This window comes from Fusarium pseudograminearum, chromosome 1 (genome assembly GCF_000303195.2).
Source record: "Fusarium pseudograminearum CS3096 chromosome 1, whole genome shotgun sequence".
Taxonomy (NCBI): Eukaryota; Fungi; Ascomycota; class Sordariomycetes; order Hypocreales; family Nectriaceae; genus Fusarium; species Fusarium pseudograminearum.
In genome coordinates, this window is record NC_031951.1 from 9,672,378 (window position 1) to 9,692,910 (window position 20,533).

General features: G+C 48.5%; 8 protein-coding genes across 8 annotated transcripts, besides 1 other annotated feature; 4 read left to right on the forward strand and 4 right to left on the reverse strand.

The window, feature by feature from the left end:
- Window positions 1-906: 906 nt before the first annotated feature.
- Window positions 907-1,394, reverse strand: FPSE_04553 (uncharacterized protein; the record flags this gene model as incomplete). The annotated part of the gene is made up of 3 exons (XM_009257671.1): window positions 907-1,061; window positions 1,091-1,299; window positions 1,372-1,394. The coding sequence occupies 3 exons, from the start codon at window positions 1,392-1,394 to the stop codon at window positions 907-909; spliced, it is 387 nt and encodes a 128-aa protein (XP_009255946.1).
- Window positions 1,395-4,210: 2,816 nt separating this feature from the next.
- On the forward strand, window positions 4,211-4,461 carry FPSE_04552 (uncharacterized protein; the record flags this gene model as incomplete). The annotated part of the gene is made up of 2 exons (XM_009257670.1): window positions 4,211-4,328; window positions 4,385-4,461. The coding sequence occupies 2 exons, from the start codon at window positions 4,211-4,213 to the stop codon at window positions 4,459-4,461; spliced, it is 195 nt and encodes a 64-aa protein (XP_009255945.1).
- Window positions 4,462-5,018: 557 nt separating this feature from the next.
- On the reverse strand, window positions 5,019-6,134 carry FPSE_04551 (uncharacterized protein; the record flags this gene model as incomplete). Its single annotated transcript, XM_009257669.1, has 1 exon — window positions 5,019-6,134. One exon carries the CDS (start codon window positions 6,132-6,134, stop codon window positions 5,019-5,021), a length of 1,116 nt encoding a protein of 371 aa, XP_009255944.1.
- An 823-nt stretch (window positions 6,135-6,957) lies between these two features.
- FPSE_04550 (uncharacterized protein) lies at window positions 6,958-8,616 on the reverse strand (the record flags this gene model as incomplete). The annotated part of the gene is made up of 1 exon (XM_009257668.1): window positions 6,958-8,616. The coding sequence occupies one exon, from the start codon at window positions 8,614-8,616 to the stop codon at window positions 6,958-6,960; it is 1,659 nt and encodes a 552-aa protein (XP_009255943.1).
- A 2,404-nt stretch (window positions 8,617-11,020) lies between these two features.
- FPSE_04549 (uncharacterized protein) lies at window positions 11,021-12,311 on the forward strand (the record flags this gene model as incomplete). Its single annotated transcript, XM_009257667.1, has 3 exons — window positions 11,021-11,479; window positions 11,534-11,708; window positions 11,758-12,311. The coding sequence occupies 3 exons, from the start codon at window positions 11,021-11,023 to the stop codon at window positions 12,309-12,311; spliced, it is 1,188 nt and encodes a 395-aa protein (XP_009255942.1).
- A 1,540-nt stretch (window positions 12,312-13,851) lies between these two features.
- Window positions 13,852-13,876: a microsatellite.
- Window positions 13,877-13,918: 42 nt separating this feature from the next.
- Window positions 13,919-15,381, forward strand: FPSE_04548 (uncharacterized protein; the record flags this gene model as incomplete). Its single annotated transcript, XM_009257666.1, has 5 exons — window positions 13,919-14,113; window positions 14,189-14,293; window positions 14,491-14,597; window positions 14,648-14,908; window positions 14,961-15,381. The coding sequence occupies 5 exons, from the start codon at window positions 13,919-13,921 to the stop codon at window positions 15,379-15,381; spliced, it is 1,089 nt and encodes a 362-aa protein (XP_009255941.1).
- A 979-nt stretch (window positions 15,382-16,360) lies between these two features.
- On the forward strand, window positions 16,361-18,483 carry FPSE_04547 (uncharacterized protein; the record flags this gene model as incomplete). The annotated part of the gene is made up of 2 exons (XM_009257665.1): window positions 16,361-17,294; window positions 17,354-18,483. The coding sequence occupies 2 exons, from the start codon at window positions 16,361-16,363 to the stop codon at window positions 18,481-18,483; spliced, it is 2,064 nt and encodes a 687-aa protein (XP_009255940.1).
- Window positions 18,484-18,772: 289 nt separating this feature from the next.
- Window positions 18,773-19,767, reverse strand: FPSE_04546 (uncharacterized protein; the record flags this gene model as incomplete). The annotated part of the gene is made up of 3 exons (XM_009257664.1): window positions 18,773-18,887; window positions 18,938-19,454; window positions 19,515-19,767. 3 exons carry the CDS (start codon window positions 19,765-19,767, stop codon window positions 18,773-18,775), a joined length of 885 nt encoding a protein of 294 aa, XP_009255939.1.
- Between the last annotated feature and the right edge of the window lie 766 nt (window positions 19,768-20,533).

Genomic DNA, 20,533 nt, shown 5'->3' on the forward strand with positions numbered 1-20,533 from the left:
CTGGTCGTCACCGACCCAACTACTAATCCGCCCCTTACCAGCTTATCTATGGGAGAGCGGACGGGATCCCGAGTTCTCTGGTAGGTATGGTCGTATGTGAAAAATGGATTCAATATTTGTGCATATATTCATTGTCTTGAAAGCCTTTTGTGTTGGGTTCAAACGGGCCAATATGTGCCTGGTCAACATGACGAAGTGTTGTCCAGCTTCAGGCATGTTGCAGTGAACACGCGTACATACCAGAGTATAAACTCAACACTCACAATCCATCCAATTGGAAAAACAACAACGGCATGATTCATTGGCCCTTGTGCAATACCACCGTACGCCTCAACACCAAAGGATGCCGTTGATCCTTCACCGAGCGAGCAGACCGCCTCCAGAAGATGGCTTGATAGCCTGCCCGGTATCCTTGATCGTGGAGCTGTTCCTTGATGGATGAAGCCGCACTGAGGTTCATCGACAATAGCTCGTGCCACTAACTGAGCTCCTTTCCGCAGGTAAATTGGCATAGCTTGTACTCTTTATCGGGTGTTGGTAACTGTAAATTTTGCCTTGACTGTTGTAAACGTGAAAGATGAAATAAGTAAGTTAGATTGGGTCACCTCGAACCAGAGTTCACCTATTTTTACATTCAGAGCTTAGATATCAACATTTCCTATGTTGCACGCCGATCTGCAAGCCTCATTTTCATGCCGTTGAGGAAATCATGGTATAGTGACTGTACATACTTCTCCGGGAGCTGGTAGCTAAGTTTGCCAGGAACAGATGCAACCACATGACAGGTTACATGTTGCTGCCGTTTTTAACAATAAGCAGAAACGCAGGAGGTTGGTATGTAAAATCCATGGGGGTTTTCGGTTCGAGATATAAACTTTAAGTACTTGTTGCTAGGCAATACTGCACTTAATCACAAGCGCAGTTCTTTTTGACGAGGCTTTTCTTAGAACCCTTGCTAGAGCTTGGACAGTAATCGTCAATGACCTCATAGTAGCCAGCGATTGTCGCGCCGGTAACTTGACCCGCGGCGATAGCGAGGTGTTCCGGTGACGAGTCGGCAACTAGATACTATGTAGGTAAAGCGACAAACCCTGCGCCTTGAGGTTTTTATGCGTCGTCTTCCGGTTCTTCCAGGCGAGACTTTTAGCGGGAACGGCCTGGAGTGTGAGCTTCTGAGTCAAGCTATTGTGCAGCAGGGCCCAGCTTATACCTGGCACCTGGCTGTGAGATACAGGGCATCGAGGCATGAAATACTGGTAATAGTCGAGAGCTGTATTCGTAAAGGGGGACACAAAAGCCCTGCAGGTGTATTGGTGTATACTGACGCTGTCAGTAGCCAGTGATGAGATATCGACTCTCCACTCCGCGTACCGAGCTGGGAAGCTCGTTTGCATTTGTGGCCCCAGCCTAGACCTCTAGAGTTTTCTCATGATGTTGAGATTGTTGTGTAATGGTATTTCTGGACATGTAGAGAACATAACCTATATCAGAACAAACTCTTTCACAATAATACATGAGGATTTCACTGAAACTCGCCCCTGTATTTGCAAACATCGAGGTAGATAGTCGGCAACAACCTGTGAAAAGCACCGGAAACAAACACATGATGTAGGCTTCTTCCCGGCATTGAACTGGGTCGATAAGGCTTGATTCTGCTTTATCCTTGTAATGTCACGTCAAGCCTGCACAGTGCTGTGCGTAACTGTGGAGATCGGGAAAACATGTGGAGTCAGGCTACTGAGGATTTTCCTTTCGGATGGAACCTACCAACGAATAGGAATAAGAGGCTGGTGAGAGTCGCATGTATAGCAATTGCTGCGAAATGGGCGGCTTTTCCGAGGCTGCCATCCGTTCACCAGACTTGAAGTTGTCTCATCATCCCAGAGCCATTGCCCAAGTTAACGGATAAGGTATTGTTTTTAATCGAGCTTTGGTGATAACCGAAGTGAATGAACAACATGATATATGTAAGCAAGGGTCATGCACCTAAGCTTTTGCGGCAGCTACCTGATTGGTGTTTCAAGGGCTGCCGAGACATCAATGTTGTTGATCCAGGTCAAATGCACTGTAATTTAAAAGATGGGCATAAACTCACGATAGAAATAATAAACATAAAAGAGAGGAGAGAATTGGGGACCAACTGTTTAGCAACATAACTGTACGACGATGGATACGCCTTCATTTCGTAGCCCTTGGGCAATCTCTCTCTTGCGTTTTGATTCGTGTCCGTCATCCTACCAACAAGAAGGTATCCGTTGTATCAACTCCGTCGTAGCCGGGCCCAATAATGCTACGGAGCTGTTAACCCAGAGGGAGGGAAATTCGCGCAGCTCATCTTGTCAGTCGCGAGGGCGAGCCTCCGCTGTGTGCTGAGAAGTGGCCGCATGTACCGTACGGATATACCAGCACACTGTAATTCTCTGTATCATAAGCTGTGTTGCCAACTTGCTGCATGCATTTTTTGCTGCTACTGGTATGCCTCGTGGGTAGTGGAACCGTTGATGGAAGTGGCATAGAGCTTCGGCGCCCTCCACAGGATAATCTCACCGCACCGTTTTTCAGTTGCCGTGTTCCGAGTTACGAACGCTTTGGTCAAGCAAACCCAGGCAGGACTTCCTTTTTTTTTGTACCATTTCTCCACGGCTTAACGTCGTCCGGGCGATTGTATTCGTAGGTATCTTTCGTGTATCTCCGCTCGTGCCTTGCACTGGGACTAGTGCTCATGTACAAGCGGCCCGTTCGTGGAGAGGGGAATTGGCCAAGCATGTAAACAGAATCAGATGGTATGGGTCTCGAGTCTTTGTAATCTGGTGACATTGAAGTGACCTTGGGATTCAAGTATCATGATGTCTGTCGCATCCATCCTGAATTGCGTATTAATTTTCGGTGAGCGATTATTGTGATAGCTGTTACCCAATATCGTCGTAGTTGAGCATAATCTTGATATGGTGCCTGTAATATCCCTCGTTCTCCATGGAGGTTGGATATCAGTCAGGAAGTTGCTGATCTGGATCCTCAGTAACAGAGTACCTGCCTGCACTATCACGGAGGTACCCCTTCCTCACACCAGCGAAGCTTCCCTTACTCAGTTGTCTTAGTTGCATCCTTTTGTCGACCTCAATACAGCTTCTCACAACCTCCAAGATTCCTCTCCCTATAACCTCTCAGACAAGTACAAGACAGCCAAATTCCAATCAGCCAATCTCTGTAAGTAGTGACAATCACTGTGCGTTTGTTTTGTTTCTGCGCGTTCCACTATCTTTCCCGGGCCTGCCCAGCCTTTCCCTCCCTCGGTCCATGGACTGGAACATCATCATCACTCTGGAAATCGGAAATCCACATCCTCCGGGGCAATCGGGCGTCATGTTTTTGGCTGTACAGTGCACAAAAACACGGCGGGATAGGCCTGACCTAACGCCCAAGTATCAAGCCTCTGTCACACCACGCACAGAGAGAGACACTTACTCTCTCATCAGTCCAGTCTCATGCATGCCCATGTCCATGCCCATGCTCACACCCCCAGAAGACCCAAGCAACCACTAAAAGAGACCCCGGCTTGCTCGCCCTGGCCTCTTCCTAGCTGCTGTTACCGGGCTTGGGACCCATTTTACCCAGAGAATCCTAGGCCTCGTTTGGTTCAAGACTGTTTGTCGTCGGGTCGTGACGATGTCTTCCCCACTTTTCGCAGCTCTTGGGTGATTCTTGGTGTCGGATAGCTGATCAACAAAAGCATAGCAAAACCCGCCTCGCGACCATTTTCTCTTGCTGCTTCTTCATCACCCTTCAAAGCTCGCAAAGGTAAGCCGCTCTTTTGCTGTTACGCTGCTCTCGTCACTCGTTTCGCCCGCCTCGGCTTCCATTATTTGTCGCGATGACCACAACAATTCTTCACCCATGATCGTCGTCTCTCAATCCAGCTCTGGTCACGCATGTTGTCGCAATCCTGGTCACAACTGCCGGCCCCAGTCCCAGTGCTTGGCACTCCCTCGTTAAGACCAGACCTTCTTGGGATAAATCTGTTTTGTCAATTCGTTGCGACACGGCTCAATTGAGCAACGAGACGGTCATGGTTATGATATTGTTGTGACACCAGCGCTCAATGGACGCGAACGAGAACTTTTCATCATCTTGATTTTTCATGTCGCAAAGCGAAAATTGTTCAACCTTGTTCTAACATATTATTTAGTAATCTCTCCGTTCCCACAACACAATGGCCGCTATCAAGTCTCTCATGACCCGCGACTCGGTCGCCCACCAGCTCGCCAAGCGCCAGAACTGGGCTGCTAAGGAGGCTGGTGTTATTGTCGTCTTCTGCATCGTCGGCGTTGGTATGTCAATCTTGGCCCTCGAGTCCCGTTGCGACGCATGCTAACATTGTCAACAGTCGCCATTGGCCTTCTCAGTCTCTTCTTTTACAAGAAGGCTGCTGCTCGCAAGGCTAACAAGGCCTCCGCCGTCTAAACCGAATGTCCGGAGAAGACCGAGGTTAGGGAGAGAGTGGAGGGTGACCTGAGGCATAGTCATGAGCGTTTTTCGACTATTTGCCTCAAAAGTAGACGCGGTGTTACGTCAAGGTGCCTCCTGCGACACTTCGGGTGACCGACAGTGACCCCGTATTCCAGTCAAACATCGGCTACGTCCCTCATCAGCTCATCGCTTGCCAGTTGCCAGTCGAATCCCCAACGACCAGCAGTCTTGGCTTGCATTTCATCGTACATACATACATACCACCGGATCTCGTGGGACAAATGTGCTGGAGGACGGGTTCTCGTCGAGTGTTCGCGGCTAGGTGGCTGTGTTCTATATTCTAATGCTACTGATACCTACCTGTTTGAAGCAAACAATAATGATTCTTTACATGACTCTGTATCGCGCCTAAATCGCACAAGTGACTGAACAAAGCAACTGTGTATAAAGCTGTGACTTTTCCTCTCATCTATTTTTTATATATCATTACATGTCAAGATAATCTAATGCTAGTGATACAATAATTAAACACCATACGGAGCAGGCGCATATTAAAAACCCTCCTTGGCTAACATGTCTGCTATGTCAAGGTAAAATGCGATCGCGTTGAAATTCTTCTTGATCCCCATCCACTCCCGAACCGTCCACCCTACACGATTAGACCAGTTGATAAGATCCAAGTGACTCACACCAAGCAGTGTGCCTTTATATGTACCCCAGGAACTACTCTCCACGCTCACAAGCCCGTCGTTGGGTCCCTCCGCTTGCGTCATGACGGCGTGTGGGTGCCGGAACGGACTCAACAGCGCCGGTCGCTCCACTGCCGCTCCGTAGGAAAAGTACCGTACGTCGGGTTGGTCCGGCGTGCTTGGATTGAACTCCTCCGCCATGTACCGTCTCGTCAACTGCGAAAAAGCCGCTGTGCCCAGACCCGCTCTCTCAAGCGTCTTGTACAGCTGGGGCAAGTAATGGTGTACCGGCGAGACCTCCTCGTCAAGAAGATAGTCCGCAAAGGCGCTGCCTCGGTGCGGGGTGGCAACGGTGACGAGCGCTGCGACGCGGACGGGGAGAGGCTCAAGATGCGACAGCATGTATCGGGCGTCAAGGCCGCCCATGCTGTGTGCGACGATGGTGACAGCCTCAGGCGCCGGAGCGTGCGCTTCAAGGGCGGAACGGAGGGCAGCGGCGCGATCGGCAATTGAAGACGACGGAGGAACGGCAGGAGTCAGAACGGTAGCGCCTTGCGCAGTGAGGGCATCGCGAATGCCATGCCAGTACTCTACTGATGGGAAGTAGGGAGAAAGGCTCAGTTCGGCAAAGCCAAACAGGCCATGAGCGAGGACGATGGGGTATTTTGGGGTATCTGTTGCGTGATTATCAGTGAGATTTCCCCAAGCAAGAAACCAGGATTTGGAGAATCTACCGTATTTCTCTCGTATTAGAGCGTAGTCATCGGATATCGCCCTACCCACGGCTTTTATCCTGGGGTCAAATTCACGACCAACGCAGCGACTATAAGTGAAGCTCCGACATTGGACTATGGGTTGTTGCTTGCGGTACGTATATCTGACCAGAGTTGGAGCGGGCGCATTGCGCCATATTATAGGTCTGTTCATGGATTTTTGGATCGCATGGGTGGAAGACACGATGGAGTGTTGTGGTGACATGGAGTCGAAAGGTCGCAATGCGAGAAACACAGACGTTGAACGGGTGACGTCACCGTTTTTATGGCGGTTTGAGATACTGCCATAGTAGTGAGAAGCAATGAGAGAGTGCTATCAACATGAATACTCCAGGTAATATAGAGGCAATTATGCTTAAACTGTGAGGCTATACTAGATCTATAACCAAGAAGAATGAGTCGATGATCTGTCGAGTTGTGATAGATATATGTCTAATGTGGTCATCATTCAGACGGAACAAAGGTTGCATTGACTGGGGCAAAATGAGCTGTTATGAGATACTGTTGATGGATTCGAGAGTGAATCAAATCAGAAAGTCATCGAGTATCAATATGATAGTATGTTTGCTACAATTATGAGTTTTACTGTTTCCTCGTTACCAAAGCGGCAGTCTTCTTAGCTAAACATACTCCTCATGCAGATTTATATCACTACATAGAAAACAGTTTATGTTTCGTACAATCCCAGTAAAAATGAATCTATAAACGTAATCATTTAATCTAAATCTTCCGCCCAGAACATTTGCTCATGAGACCCAGAGGCGCATCGAAGTCTGGGTCTGCGATAGGGTTTGCGCCACCTGTCGAATTATAGCCTTTTCGCACAACTTGTGATTAACCTATTATCCCGAACCCCATCACAGATAAGAAAGAAACATGCGTATCAAGTGGGTATGGTCGAACAAGGTATCTAACTGCAAACGTCCCTTCTTTCCCGCTCGCATAACTGACTGCCTATTAAACCCTTCGTTTGTCACTATCATCGGCGCGTGAAACGTTCGTCTGTAACAAAAAGCGATCTGCCTAATTTAGCTCTTCTCAGGAGGTAACTGGCTAGGCGCATTCTCATTGGTAACACCGCTGTAAGCTGGCCGAGATTGCATTCCATCAAAGGGGCCAGCCAAGTTCTCGGCGACGGCCTCGTCGTAACTGGGCGGGGCATCGTCGTACGGAGGCGCGTCCTGACCTGCGGCCAATTGCGGTGGGTAAAGAGGATCGTGAGCCGGCTGAGGGGGAGCTTGGCTGAATGCTTGAGAAGGTCGTGGCTGTTGCTGTTGTGGGGGTGATACATGGACGGAATTCTGCCTGGGTGGCAGGCGTGGAGGAGTGCTGTTCGTAAAGGTTGCACGGCCAGGCCGTGTTGACCTTGCGGTCTCGACAAGCTCGGCCGGAGGAGTGATGCCGGAGTAGACCTCTACTTGCGCAAAGTGCAAAGGCAGAATGATGACTGGCGGGCTTTTGGTGGTCAGCCCCTTCTTTGGCTGGCCCCACGCCAGACCAAGCTTGATTTCAAGCTCATATTTCCTTGAAAGATTACATGTGGCAAACGACGGCGCCACGGTATTGGGTAGAGGTATACTCTTCCATACATGATCAGGAATCACCAACTCCTTTCCAACCTCATCATCGGGACCTGTGGTCAACGGGATATTGATAGTGGGGTTGGAAACAACGACCCATCGGTTGATCTTCTGGTTGTGAAGCTCAAGAGCGCGGACATCAGTGCGCCCGATGAGCTCCATCTGGAACGAAACCAAGTACACTTGTTCTGGGTTGTTGTTAAGCTTCTTGGCGATAAGTCGCAGGGGAATCGGCTTGTTGCAAGTCAAGATGCTGGGATGAGGTAGGCGAGCTGATATTTCGATTGCAGGCGCTGGAGCAATTTCTGAAGCAGGATCCGGATTAGAGGCAGATTTGGATTCAGAACTGCTTCCAAAGTTGAAGAGAGAAGAGCGTTTCTTTTCTGGTTGAGGGGACTGTGGTCGAAAGGTAAAAGGACGACGGGCAAAAGCTTCTTGAGTGGTCGGTTTTGGTCTGGGAGGCTCAATAGGCAAGAACTTCAATCCTATTTGATATCGCCAGTTTTCCTTGAGAAGTCCTGGTCGTTGTATTGTAACCTTGATATAGTAGCGGATCTCTGCCTCTCCGGGATAACCTGTCAATGATGGTGGTAATGTGCGGGTAACATGACGAAGGTAGAGTTGTTTGCTACCGTCCATGACTCTCACACCACCGATACCAAACATTCCTCCGCCCCCAAAGCCTCCTACATTGGCCATGCCGCCGATCTTGGACATGGCCATTGGATCGCTACATGCATTGTTGATGGGAAGTTTGAACTTGAAGGGAAAGTCGTGTTCGCCGGCCTGGAGCGGGTATGCGCCATATGGGTTTGATGAGCTAGCATAATAGTCGTCTGGGAAGACCTGTTGTAGCTTGTATAGGATCTTGTGGTTCTCTGTTGCTATGCTGCCAGGAGGTCGTTGGGGGCCAGCCTGAATTCTGCCCATGTTCTGGGGATCAAAGACATTGGGAGCTTGCAGGGCAGTTCCGGACTCTCCTTCAAGCTTGACAACAATGCTGCCGATCTGTTCGTTGCGATTGATGCCGAGGATGACTCGACCTTGAATAAAATCGAGGTTGGTGTAGAACTCGGGCTGGTTGTCTAGCGCTATTCGGATAGACATGATGGGCGAAGATGAGCGTTGGAAAACAGCGATGTTCGTAGTGCGACACGGCCGTTATATATTAGGGTTGTTTAGGCGTAACGGTCTGATGGTTGTTTTCGTGGTGGATGGTTGGGCCGTTTGGGCGTACGATGATTCCAAGTCTGCTGAATGTCGAGATGAGACCCGGCTCGTTTGTTGAATTAGTAGCTTACGACTTGATGTATCCTTTCAAAAGGCTCCAAAGAGCTGTCAACTTTGCATTGCGTGTATAGGAAACAATTGGAAATCTTTCCATTGACTTAACGTGACGGATGCGCGGGAATCTAGGTCGGTTGTACGTCACCACGGCTGCTCAGCCTGAGCCAAGCCCCGCGATGGACCAAGGCCTAAACCGCACCTGACATGACAGAGGCAGAGACAAGAGACAGACACACTGGAGAGGTGATTTGTGGCGGCCCCTCTGACTGTGGCGCGCAAGCTCATGTGGCGGGTGAGTCAAGTCGGTGCTCTTTAGCGCCGGGAGACCGATCTAGGCGTTTGACAGATCTTGAAATTTGTTGATCACCGATGAAGTGGTTCTCTAACCTTGCTCCTCTGCTGGTCCATCTGGCAGTCTGGCAAAAGTCCCTCAAGCAGGGGTAACCGTTGCCGTCGAAATCTTCACACGACCACATATCTCGCTGTGCCGCTCTGCGATGGTACTTGTTTGGCAGAATACTCCAGGATCCCCGGTACGAGTTGGTTAGAGATAGAGAAAACATCACATCCAAGCTTCAAGTGCTTCACGATGCAGAAGTTGCATGAATTCTGTTGGTGACGACAAATTCAGTGAACATCACCTGCTTGTTCAAGCCCTGGAGCCTGTCGCATTCTCCACTGCACCAGTAGGAGAGATCACCAACACAATAATTTCAGCACAAAAAAACCATTACACATCAGTGACTTTTATGTGGGTGCGAACCTTATTACACCAATACGTGCCGGCAAATGCCTTCTGCCAGGGGAGCAAAGACGGCGATCGACAACACCCAAAACATTCCGCGAGGTGTTTCGATGCCCACAATTCTTTAGCATGAAATGTGCTGCATGTCGGACCAACTGCATATTCAGGGTCCCTCTGTTCAGTACGGCTCTCTCTCCAGCTGGTCCGAGGTTCACCAGGCATCGCGTGCAGCCAGGGTCTGTATGCATTGTTTGCGCGGCCAGCGCTTCGTATGCAGTCCCAGAAGTCCGAAGAATCCGGAATCACTCCGCGACTCTTGAGATTAATAATTACTCAACTCTAATATCGGATCATGCCATGACTCCAAACATCCACGCCTGTCACACATCTCGAGATGCCTGCGGGCATCATTCAGTACAGAAAGTCAAAAGTCAGTGCACAGGTCAACTTCTGATCACCGCTCGCGTTAGAACGGCTCGCGTAATGACATGATGCGGGCCGTTTGCCGCCCAAAGACCATGGCAGGCCCCGTCTCGCGCTCGTCCACCAACCATGATCAAGACTGGCCGCTTGGATGGCCTTGCACCGGTCGCCCGCTGCGTCTGTGCCGCGCGGGCTGCCGCCGTTTCCCCGCCTGATGCCTTGGATGATTGGCAAGCTTAGCCCCCATCCTAAGCCAGCGCAACGACAAGAGATTGTCTCTTGCAGGCAGAGATTGCCATGATCCTGGATACGCAACCTTGTCGGGCTCCGGTTAAGTTATGCTTCTGATTTACTCTGTCATGATTTTCAGTTGCAAGGATGATTCTATGCAGCTGTCCTAGTCATGTCAACCCATCACGCATGTTGTCAAACCAATTTACAAATGTCATCCTGGTCAAGCACGACAAGGATGGAATACCCAGTGACCACTCACCCTTCATAATTTGCAAAAAAAACCACTCTATCAACATCATGAACCCTGGTCTAGGACTACAAGGATGCATCGACCAACAGCCACATGTTCTTTCTCTAATGCTTCATGGCCTTCCTTTCGTGTCCCGCACTTTACGTACAGGTTGGGTGCTATGCAAGTTGGTGCCCTCGGCTGTTGATCATAACTAAGATGGTTGGTGCTGTTTGCTCGTGGACCGTCATGGTTCGAGGTTACGGTAGTTGTTCGTCCCTGCTATTGGACCAACCAAGAGATATCGGATAAAGGCTGAATACCCGTCTTACCCGTCAAGACCTTGTCCAGCCTGTCCCTATGTTGCACTGCATTTATGATGCTCCCATCAGCTCTCCCCTCTCTGCAGCGCCCCCAGGGTATAGAGCCTCACATGCAGGGCTCCGCCCAGGCCGGTAGGCAGATGGCAGAATCTGGTCTGTCTATATGTAGGGGGCCAAGCCATCCCGTCTTATTCTCCGAGTCTTTTTACTTCTGACCCAGATGTCAGCCTGCCATGACCATTAGCCAAACTTGCTGGTCGACACTCGACAATGCCAGGCGATTGTGGATCGACCTGTCCGGCCTCTGATGGCTTCTACACTTACAGCCCGAGCGTAGGTGGTAACGCCGTGTTACTCACCGTCTTTGCTCTGCTTTCTATTGCTGCACTATACTTCGGAATTCGATCTAAAACCTATCTATTCTCCATCGTACTCACAGCCGGGCTTCTTCTCGAAGTGCTGGGATTTATCGGCCGGATTCTACTCCACTCAAAACGGGATGACCAGGGACATTTCTTTCTCGTTTTGTTTGGAACCATTCTGGGCCCATCGTTAATGAGCATCGCCATATTCATTGTCCTTCCTCATATACTTTGCATTTATGGAAGGCCAATCTGTCCATTTAGGCCGTTGGTGGCTTGTCTGATCTTCTGGGGATTCGCTGCTGTCACTATCATATTCGAGCTTGTCGGCGTCATATTCATGGCGTACGAGACGAATAGTTTTAGCGTATGTTACTCCAAATACGAGAGCGTGTGACCTTCATTTACTAAATCCAATCAGCGCAAACAGGGAGCAGCAATTGCTGCCACAGGCTTAGCTATACAAGCTTTATCCTTGGTAGCATGCACCGGGTTGCACTTTTGGTTCACACTCAGCTTAAGTACTCGACGAGGAACCCTCGATGCCCGACATTCACAGATTTACTCGTCGTCACAGTTCAAGAAGTTCCTCATGGGTAAAGAGACCCTGCCATACCGTCTTGTTCCTGACTAATACGGATCTAGCAATGGAGATGGCGTCTGCCCTCCTAATTGTCTATTCCTTCTACCGGCTTGTTGAGCTCGCAGACGGTGTTTCAGGAGATGTGTTCCAGAACCAAGCTGCTTTTATGGTTGTCGGAGGAGTGTTGCCATTGTTAGCCGCAGGTCTCTTAACCATCATCCATCCCGGGAATGCATTCGCTGAGGCTTGGGATCCAACATCACCTAAAAGCCTCAAACGCCAAAGCCGACCTGATCCTGTGCAGTCGCCCAGCGGCCACCCTGTCCACCACTTATACGATCCCGACATTCGCAAGCAAGTCTCGCCGACTACTCCAAAACACCAGAGGAATTCTGGACCACCTGAGCTGCCCGAGGGCTCCATGGGGCTCCCTGCGCATCCCAAGCCTGCACCAAAACCACCAAGCCCTCAAAATCCCAGGGAACCTGGTGCACCTCGCAAAGGACCACCCCTGCCTTTAAATCTTTCGGCTGTCCGAGCATCACGAAATAGTTACCGAGCAGAACAGAGGGGTATAGCACCTAAGGATTTGGTACCTGATGGGGAACTATGGTGATGAGGTTATCAAAGAATTGAAATTTTGAGGCGAGGATTTATGATTTCTTTAGCAGGAGAAGTATTTGTGGCCACAGGGAGTACTGCTGGTTGGTTTACTCACTGTCATATATTATACCAAGGGGGGTGTTCGCTCATTCATTGTTGTAGGAAATACAGCACGTGGTGTCTCTGATACTATCTTATTACCACGAGCATGAGTTGGTTTCTATACCAATGGATATTTGGACTTGGGTCGATATTAATTTGGGGGTACTTTCGAATTGTTTAGATATGGCGCATCTATAGGCCTCAGTTCTGATTAATGTGAATTTACCAACTAAGTAAGACATGCCTTATCCCATCTGGGTTTTGGCAGACCCCGTTCTGCTCCTGTGAATGTTCTCGAACAAACTCGCGCCTAGATTTGGGCCTGTTTCCGGCCTCTCTAGCTCCATTGTATCATCAGCTATCACAATTTTAGTTACTTGGCTCTTGGGATGAAAATATCACCGGAATTCTTGATTCGTGTATTCATTGGCAACCTCCTGACACTTATGTCAATGTATCTGCCACAGAACCTTAATAGACAAGTTCACAACGAATCATGTCCTGGGAAAGGCTACTTAACTCCGATTTTCCACGCCAAGATAGTCTACTCAACGGGCGGTTTTCATTGAATGGAATGCGAGGGGATCTAACTTCGGGACATGTCAACCAATGCAAGGCACAAAAGCATCTGTGGACGCTAGTTTAGCGTGTCTTCACCAGGAACGGGACAAAAACAAGGACTAGCTAATTAGATCGACCGGATATGGTCTTGTCTCAGATGGTGAGTTGTCATTCAATGTGACATATCACCCGTTGCTATTCCCAAAGCCAACTTGAGGCGACTTGATGGAGTAAACTCATGAGAAGAAGAAATGATTGACTTGATTATATTGCGATTTCATGTTTCAAATATTCTCGCCTATTACTTCATGCTTCTACCCCGATACTGCAGATCCTTCGACTGTTGCTGGAGATCTCTGTCCTCGTATTGAATATTGAATATCGACCTTTACCGCAGAAGATATTTCCGTGGACGATGAACTCAAGTTAGTCTGATTCCCATTCGAATAGAGTCTCTATAGATCGACCACGCGCTTAGCCATGTCCGGCCAGGCAAGCCTTCCAGGACTTCCACCAACGTGCCCGACTCCAAAGTTAGATCTGCTCTTGGCAATTATCTGGTTGAAAGACAATTGCCATGGTCTGATAGGTTCCTGGTCGTACGTTAAGCAACACAAAAAAGTCCAGATTCGTCTAAAAGCCTGCGCCATGGCTTGCCGTCTCCTCTAAAGAAAGGAACACCCCCCCGGTATGAGCGTTTCACTCCTTTCTCCGTTGACTCGACCCATGTATGAAGGACCCAACAGCCCTCTTATGTCAAAAACACCGTGGATTTCGAGACAGATCACCAATGTCTTGCGCATTTGCACGAATCTCGGATATTATCAACCGTAAGCTCGGAAGAGGCCGGTATTCCGAGTGCGACGACGACGAAAAGGCGCGGGCTATATCCATCACCACCACTATCACCATCACGACGACGGCGACGTAATCGATAGCGTAGGGAAGGGAGAGAGAATGGATGAGAGCGAGGAAATGGCGCTGTTGGCAAGAGTAAAGGTCGACCCCGAGGACAGCGACGGCCATGCCATTTCGGATCTCAACATCGCACTTATAGTCATCACAAGTGTCTTGGTAATTGTGCGGCTATATGTAAGAGGCATAGTTGTCAGGGGTCTGGGATGGGATGATTTGTTTGCTCTCCTGGCTTGGGTGAGTTGAGTTGCCTATATTCCAACTTGCAACACCGGCAACTGGACAGCTTTAACTGACGATGACATATTTTAGGGCAATGTCACCGCCTTGTCGTGCGTAGAAGTCGTTCTGGTGACCAAGGGTGTCGGAACTCATATGGATAGAGTGCCCAAAGAGGCATTGGTTGAGATGTTTTCGGTATGTACTCACATGGTATTCTCTCCCAGACAGATCAAATGGCTGACACTCGGCGTTTCAAGTTAATGCCTGTTGATAAAATGCTTTTCATATCATCGGGTTGCTTTGTAAGACTCTCGATTGTGCTTTGCCTTCCTCGCATCTACAGAGCTAGTAAGAAAGTTCCCTCATCTGTCAACTTGACTTACTGACGATAGACACGAACAGGGTCTTTCATGACATTCATTTATGGTGCTTCGATGGCAACCATCATCGTCTCCGCGACTTCCCTTCTTTTCCTTGTCTTCTCATGCAGTCCTCCAGCGTGAGTTTCCCATATCTGACTAATAAATGACCCTACTAAACTGCTGACAGTGATGTCTTTAATGCCGGAAAACCAGACAGACAATGCGTCTCCAACTTTACTCTTGGTCGTATGAGACAGGCGCACTCTATAGCGGCCACAATCATCAATATTTTCATAATGGGCCTCACGATCAAGGCCATATCTACGACTCAGAGAACACGTGCGAAGACCATGAAGCGGCTGCTTATCCTTATTCTCGGTGTATTCGTGATCGTTTCAACATTTGTCAGAGTCGCAATGCTATTGACAACTGACTTGAGCGTCGATACGTCAGTTTTACCACCTTTACCAACCCTATAATTGAAGCTGACATGATTATAGAACTTATAAAATGCTTCGCACACAAGCTTGGTTTCCGGTTGAAGTCCACGTCGGACTCTGGTGCGGTTGCTTGCTTGCTCTGGAGCTACTGGTCGACCCAAGCAGCAACCCCAGAAACTACAATCATTACAACATGAGAAAGCTTTCTAAAAGTAGCGCTTGGGATCCACAGGATGATGTGTGGCAACGAGATCTGATGACGGCGAATCCCAAAGTTTTGATTCATGGCGAACCAAGAGACCCCAAAGGGAAGAGAAAGGCATCAAACGCTGATTCAGAGGTTGATGTTGACATGTTTGAGAACGAAAGGGGTATCAAATTGACTACTGAGTTCTCTGTACATGTGGAAAGCAGTGATCGTCCCAACAGGGAAGGATTGGAGGAGAGAGTGGCCAGGACACCAGCCTGGAATGCCTTTTGAAGCTACATAATAAAGTAAATAGTGATTAATAATTTGGAAACTTGGATTCTATCGTGTCTCAGAGGATGTGAAGCTTAAAGATGAACTCAAGGTACCATGTCTTGCACAAAGAACGATTGATCCCTCGATGAGAGACAGAGATGCCACTAGAATCTGGTAACTTTTGTTACTGTGAACAAAGAAGTAGTTGGTATGCCTTGATATCGAGTACACTCATGAGGTCTTCTAAGAATAGCCGCTGTAAGAGCTTGGGTTCTTTGTTCCTTTGGTCTTAATGAATGAGATAATGTGCGACACGGACCACATCATGTGTTGGTTGTTTGCTTCCACAGAGTTGTCGGCTAAGAGTGATAGACAAAGGACGAGACCTGAATTGATTCAGCCTCACAAGATCCGGCTAGTTATCGATTCAAACTCAACAAAGAGGTTTAACTGTAACGTGTAGTCCGAGAATGTCAGAAACTGTAGTTCAGCATCATTCAGAAGAGTGGCGGGAAGAGCTCTGTACAGGAAGAGCTCAGCTTCAACTATCAACCATCAACTTATACATATACCTGCATGCATGATTCATTGCTGGTTTTCTCGAAGAGGCCGGTTGATACTTGAACTCAATTGCCCCAAGTTGAAATAAATCGGCCTTTATGAACAGCCCACGTCAAAGAATCGAATAGTCTAGATTTACAATGGAGGGTGGCCTGTCCTCGAACCGAGGGTTCTTTGTTCACAGTAGCTGACTCGACTCGTGGAAATAACGTAACGTTGGGGTATACAAAGTCTGCCCATGTCTGAGCAGTGTTCCTGTTCAAGAAACTCTTGGCCTTGTCAGATTTCTCAGGCTGTGCAGAATATCCTCAAACACCCATCATCCAGTACTGACACAATAATTGGTCTCGATTCTTTCTTCCCTTGCAGTTGATCACCCAACTCTCAGGTTGGCAATTCAGAAAAAGAGGTCTAGCCAGCGCAGAACCCACAAACCATGGAGGAATACGAAGCTAATCGCAAGGCTCGCCTCGAGCATGACCATCAATGGTGGGGGGATACTCACGTCGAACCCGCGGAAGGAAACCCAGATCGCCAACACATATACGCCCATAACCCTACGATCTCTGACCAAGAGTTTGGCGAGGTAGTGCAGGCGTTCAGAAAATCAATCACAAACACCGAGACAGGTGAGCTTGATTCTCTATCAGTCCAGTTGCGGCCCACCACTCCTCCTCTGGAGAGGGCAACGAAGCAGTTGCAAGGCCTAAAGGATCAAGATGTGGAAATGTCGGACGAATTGGAGAAGGAGATCATCCACCAGTTCACAACAAACAACGGCATGGTCGCCGCCTTGACAGAGTGGTGTCGAGACAAGCTAGACGTCCCTGTTGAACACGCCAACCAACTGATGAAAATGATACACCGATTGAACCTCGAAATGTCCAAGCAGCAACGCGACTTACAATACGAACTGGACCAAACAAAGACATCTCTCAAAGAGTCTGTTGAGGAAGCCTATAACAGCAAGCAGAATATCGCGACTTTAGAGGCCGATCTGGCAATGGCCAAAGCTAAAAACGAAGTTTCGGGAACGCTTCTCGAAAAAAGCGCAGAGGAATTCCAAGATGCCGAGGAAGAATTCAAAGAGATGACGGCGTTTCACGATGAAGTCCACAAAAAGCTGAGGGCGCACGCGGCAACATGGATGGCTACTAAGAATGTATACGATAAGCTCTCACAGGACGATCAGAACGCAAGACCAGAGATTAAAACCCTCATCAACAAGACATCCCTGAACTGGGCGGAATTGGACAGTATGTACGATCGAAAGTGGCTACCTGTGGCAAAAGCTCTAGAGCAGACTGACAATCGTAATGGTATAGGTCTGCTGGGCTTGATTGAACAGAAAGGAGAGGAACTCAGGGACAGTAAGTGGCAATCCATCATACATAGGCAAATGAAGGAAGTGTATTGACCAACTCGACAGAGGAAAATGAGGTCGATCAACTCCGCGGGTCCATAGCCGAACAGACCAAAAAGCTCGAGCAAAAAGATCAGGAAATTGAGAGACTAAAGCTCAAGCTCCACGAAATGTTTTCCTCCAAACTGTCTGGAATAGATACTCCAGAGCACAGCCAATATTCTTCAAACACTTCGATGGCGTCGTCGTTCAACTCGATTCAGATGGAAGAAGAGATCAAGAGGCTCAAACAGCAAAACTCGGGTCTTCAAAAAATGTTGGCAAACAATAGCAAAGGCAAAGACAAGGATAAGGACAAGGCCAGCTCTTCAGCAGACACTTCCCCACAGGATGGGAATGAACTCAAAGTAGCCCTCGAAGAAATTCAGAACCTCAGAGCCCAAGTTCAAACGCAGACGGGGGACATCGAAAAGCTCAACGGAATAGTCAACAGGAAGGAGAGAGTATTCGAAAAGCAATTCGGAAGCCCCAGGCAAGAGAGCAATCTCTACCGGAATCGTCTGAAAGAAGTGGAAACTGCCCAATTCAAGACGGCTGATAAATTGATCTTGGCCATTGGAAAGAACGACTCGGCCTCCAGTATCGACAGGAAGATGGGCCTCAGGGATCGGATCAACTATCTCAACCTGGTTTGCTTCTTCCGTACCCGCAACTACATCCAGCTGGCTATTCGAGAGGGAGCTAATAGAATGGCCAACGCTCTCCTGGAAGACATTGAAGGATGGGCAAAGTTCTGCCATAAGGATTTCGAAACGATGGATCCAAGCGTCAATATCCTAATCGAGGCCTCGATTCGTATCCTTCACGACGTCAGGACCATCGTGGCCAACGATACAGAAGAAGATCTAAAAGCGGCTCAAGAAAGTATCCAAGCTGCACGTGATGTTTTCGAGCAATATCCCATAGAAGGGGCCTTTTTTCAACTTGATCGCCTTGCTGATCAAATCTTGCAAATCGCCCAAGAACAAGCTGCCGAGTCGCACACGAAAAAGATGCGCTTTATTTTCGCCGACAAACTCCATGTGGGGAGGACTCGGAGAGTCGACATCAGAAGTAAAGTCAGGAACGCTTCAGGTATGAAGTCTGCTGGCCTTCGTCTACCTGGGGTTCACTCTCCCGTGTCCTCTGAAAAATAGACCAAGCGTAGGTAACGTCGGTGAGACTCTGCGTTCTGAGAAGGCATATCGGGCTGAAGATCAGGAAAGAAATCGGGGGAAATCGTCAGGCTAAAAATCAGGGTGGAGGTCAGCAAGAAGAACAAACATGGTCGTATACAAGTGTCGAGTTTAGGGTATTCATTTGCTTCTCTTCATTTCCCGTATTACCCCAGTCATTTTGGTTAACATGTATGTATGTCATTACACAATCCAAGCTTTCATGTTATGTATAATGTATTTATGTCATTTCAATTTCTCATTATTCAATCTAAGGAGCGCTGTAACCACCATCGATAACAAAATTGGCACCAGTGGCATACGTGGAAGCGTCTGATGCTAGGAATAGATATGCACCTTGAAGCTCATGAGGCTCACCTTCGCGACTGTTATTTGGTTAGTACTGCGGAAAATACAACGGAAACAACAAACTTACCCTACGGGAATCTTATCCTTCCACATGTCTTTGGTCTCCTGGTCCACAAAGTTGGAGATCTCAGTGATGATGTAGCCAGGAGAAATGGCGTTGGCTCGAGCAAACCGAGCCCATTCAACAGCCAAACTCTTGATGAGATGAATAACACCTGCCTTGGCGGCATTATAAGCAGCCTGAAGTTGCGGAATGTTCACGATACCTCCACTCATGGAAGCGGTAGCAATGAAACTACCTGATGTGTAGTTGCTTAGAGGTTGGCCGTTGAGGTCAGTACCCTCAAGCTTCTGACGACGCCAGTGCTTGGCTGCGGACTTTGCACAGTAGTAGGTACCATCTAGATTGGTCTGGACAACATCGCGATAGTGGTCAATGGGGCCATCTACCATAGGACCTTTAGTCCAAGGAATACCAGCATTGGCAACAAAGATATCTAGCCGGCCGTTGAGGTCTTTGACTGACTGGTCGACGGCCTGCTCAACGGCTTGAGCGTCTCGCATATCAACCTGATACGCCTTGACTGGAGATTTTCGATCAGTAAGGGAAAAAAACTACAACTTGATTCCAGAAGTGTAACTACCAGTGACATTGTACTTGTTGGCAAGTTCTTGAGCACGCTCCTGGGCCTTGTTGCTGGTACGGTACCAAATAGCAATGTTGGCACCAGTCTCGGCATATGCTTCAGCAATAGAGAAGCCAATGCCGGCAGCGGCGCCGGTGATGATTGCTGTCTTGCCTGAGAGAGAGAACCGCTTCAGAATAGAACCACCATCGACTAAGCGGTTGTTATCGTGGACAAAGTTGCCTCCGTTGAGAGGGTGAAGATCAGACATGATGAAGAGTCGTTCGTCGAACTGAGAAAATAATGGCGAAAACGTGGTATCAGAATTATGAAACAGAGAAGGACGCTTGAATAGGAGCTCAAAATGACTCAATTCATGAGTTTTATACCCAAGATGAACAGACAAGCCTCTCATCGACTTCTCTCCACTGGCTCCGCCCTCGACTGCTTATCTATATATTTGTGTTAACTGATAACATGAAAACACCACGGTCCATCGATAGAGGATTAATCTTCCATTTTGGGGGGTTCCGCTGGTATCGACACGACAGCCATGCCTGCATGTTCCGCGAGATGATCTGGCACGTCTCCATCGTGAAGTGGTCGGAATTGCCTAAACAAGACAGCAGGAAGCACACCAGAGTAGCGGTCGAAGGTTTCAACAAGAACACTGGGTAACTAAGCATGTAAGTTGTATGGAACGAGAAAGGTTTAGTGGAGAAGCTTGTTCAGCTGTTTGGTGAGCAGCTTGTTAGTCCCATTCGATTGAGTCTCTAATTGGCTAAGACCCTTGTCGTGGGGATTAATCTGTAGAAGCTGGACCATAGAGAGCCACTTCATAAGGATCTAATACTGGGTGACAACTCCTCAGCGTTTGGCGTTACCCCGCATCGATTCCCCGAGGGGTAAGCTAGTAAGGCACAAGCAAGAGCTACTCATGATGTTCTTGTCAACAGAAAGGCTCGTCTGTCAAGAGTTACTCAATGAAAGTGGTAGGAACTGTGGGGTCTTGCCTGTTCACGAGAGACGTTGGACCT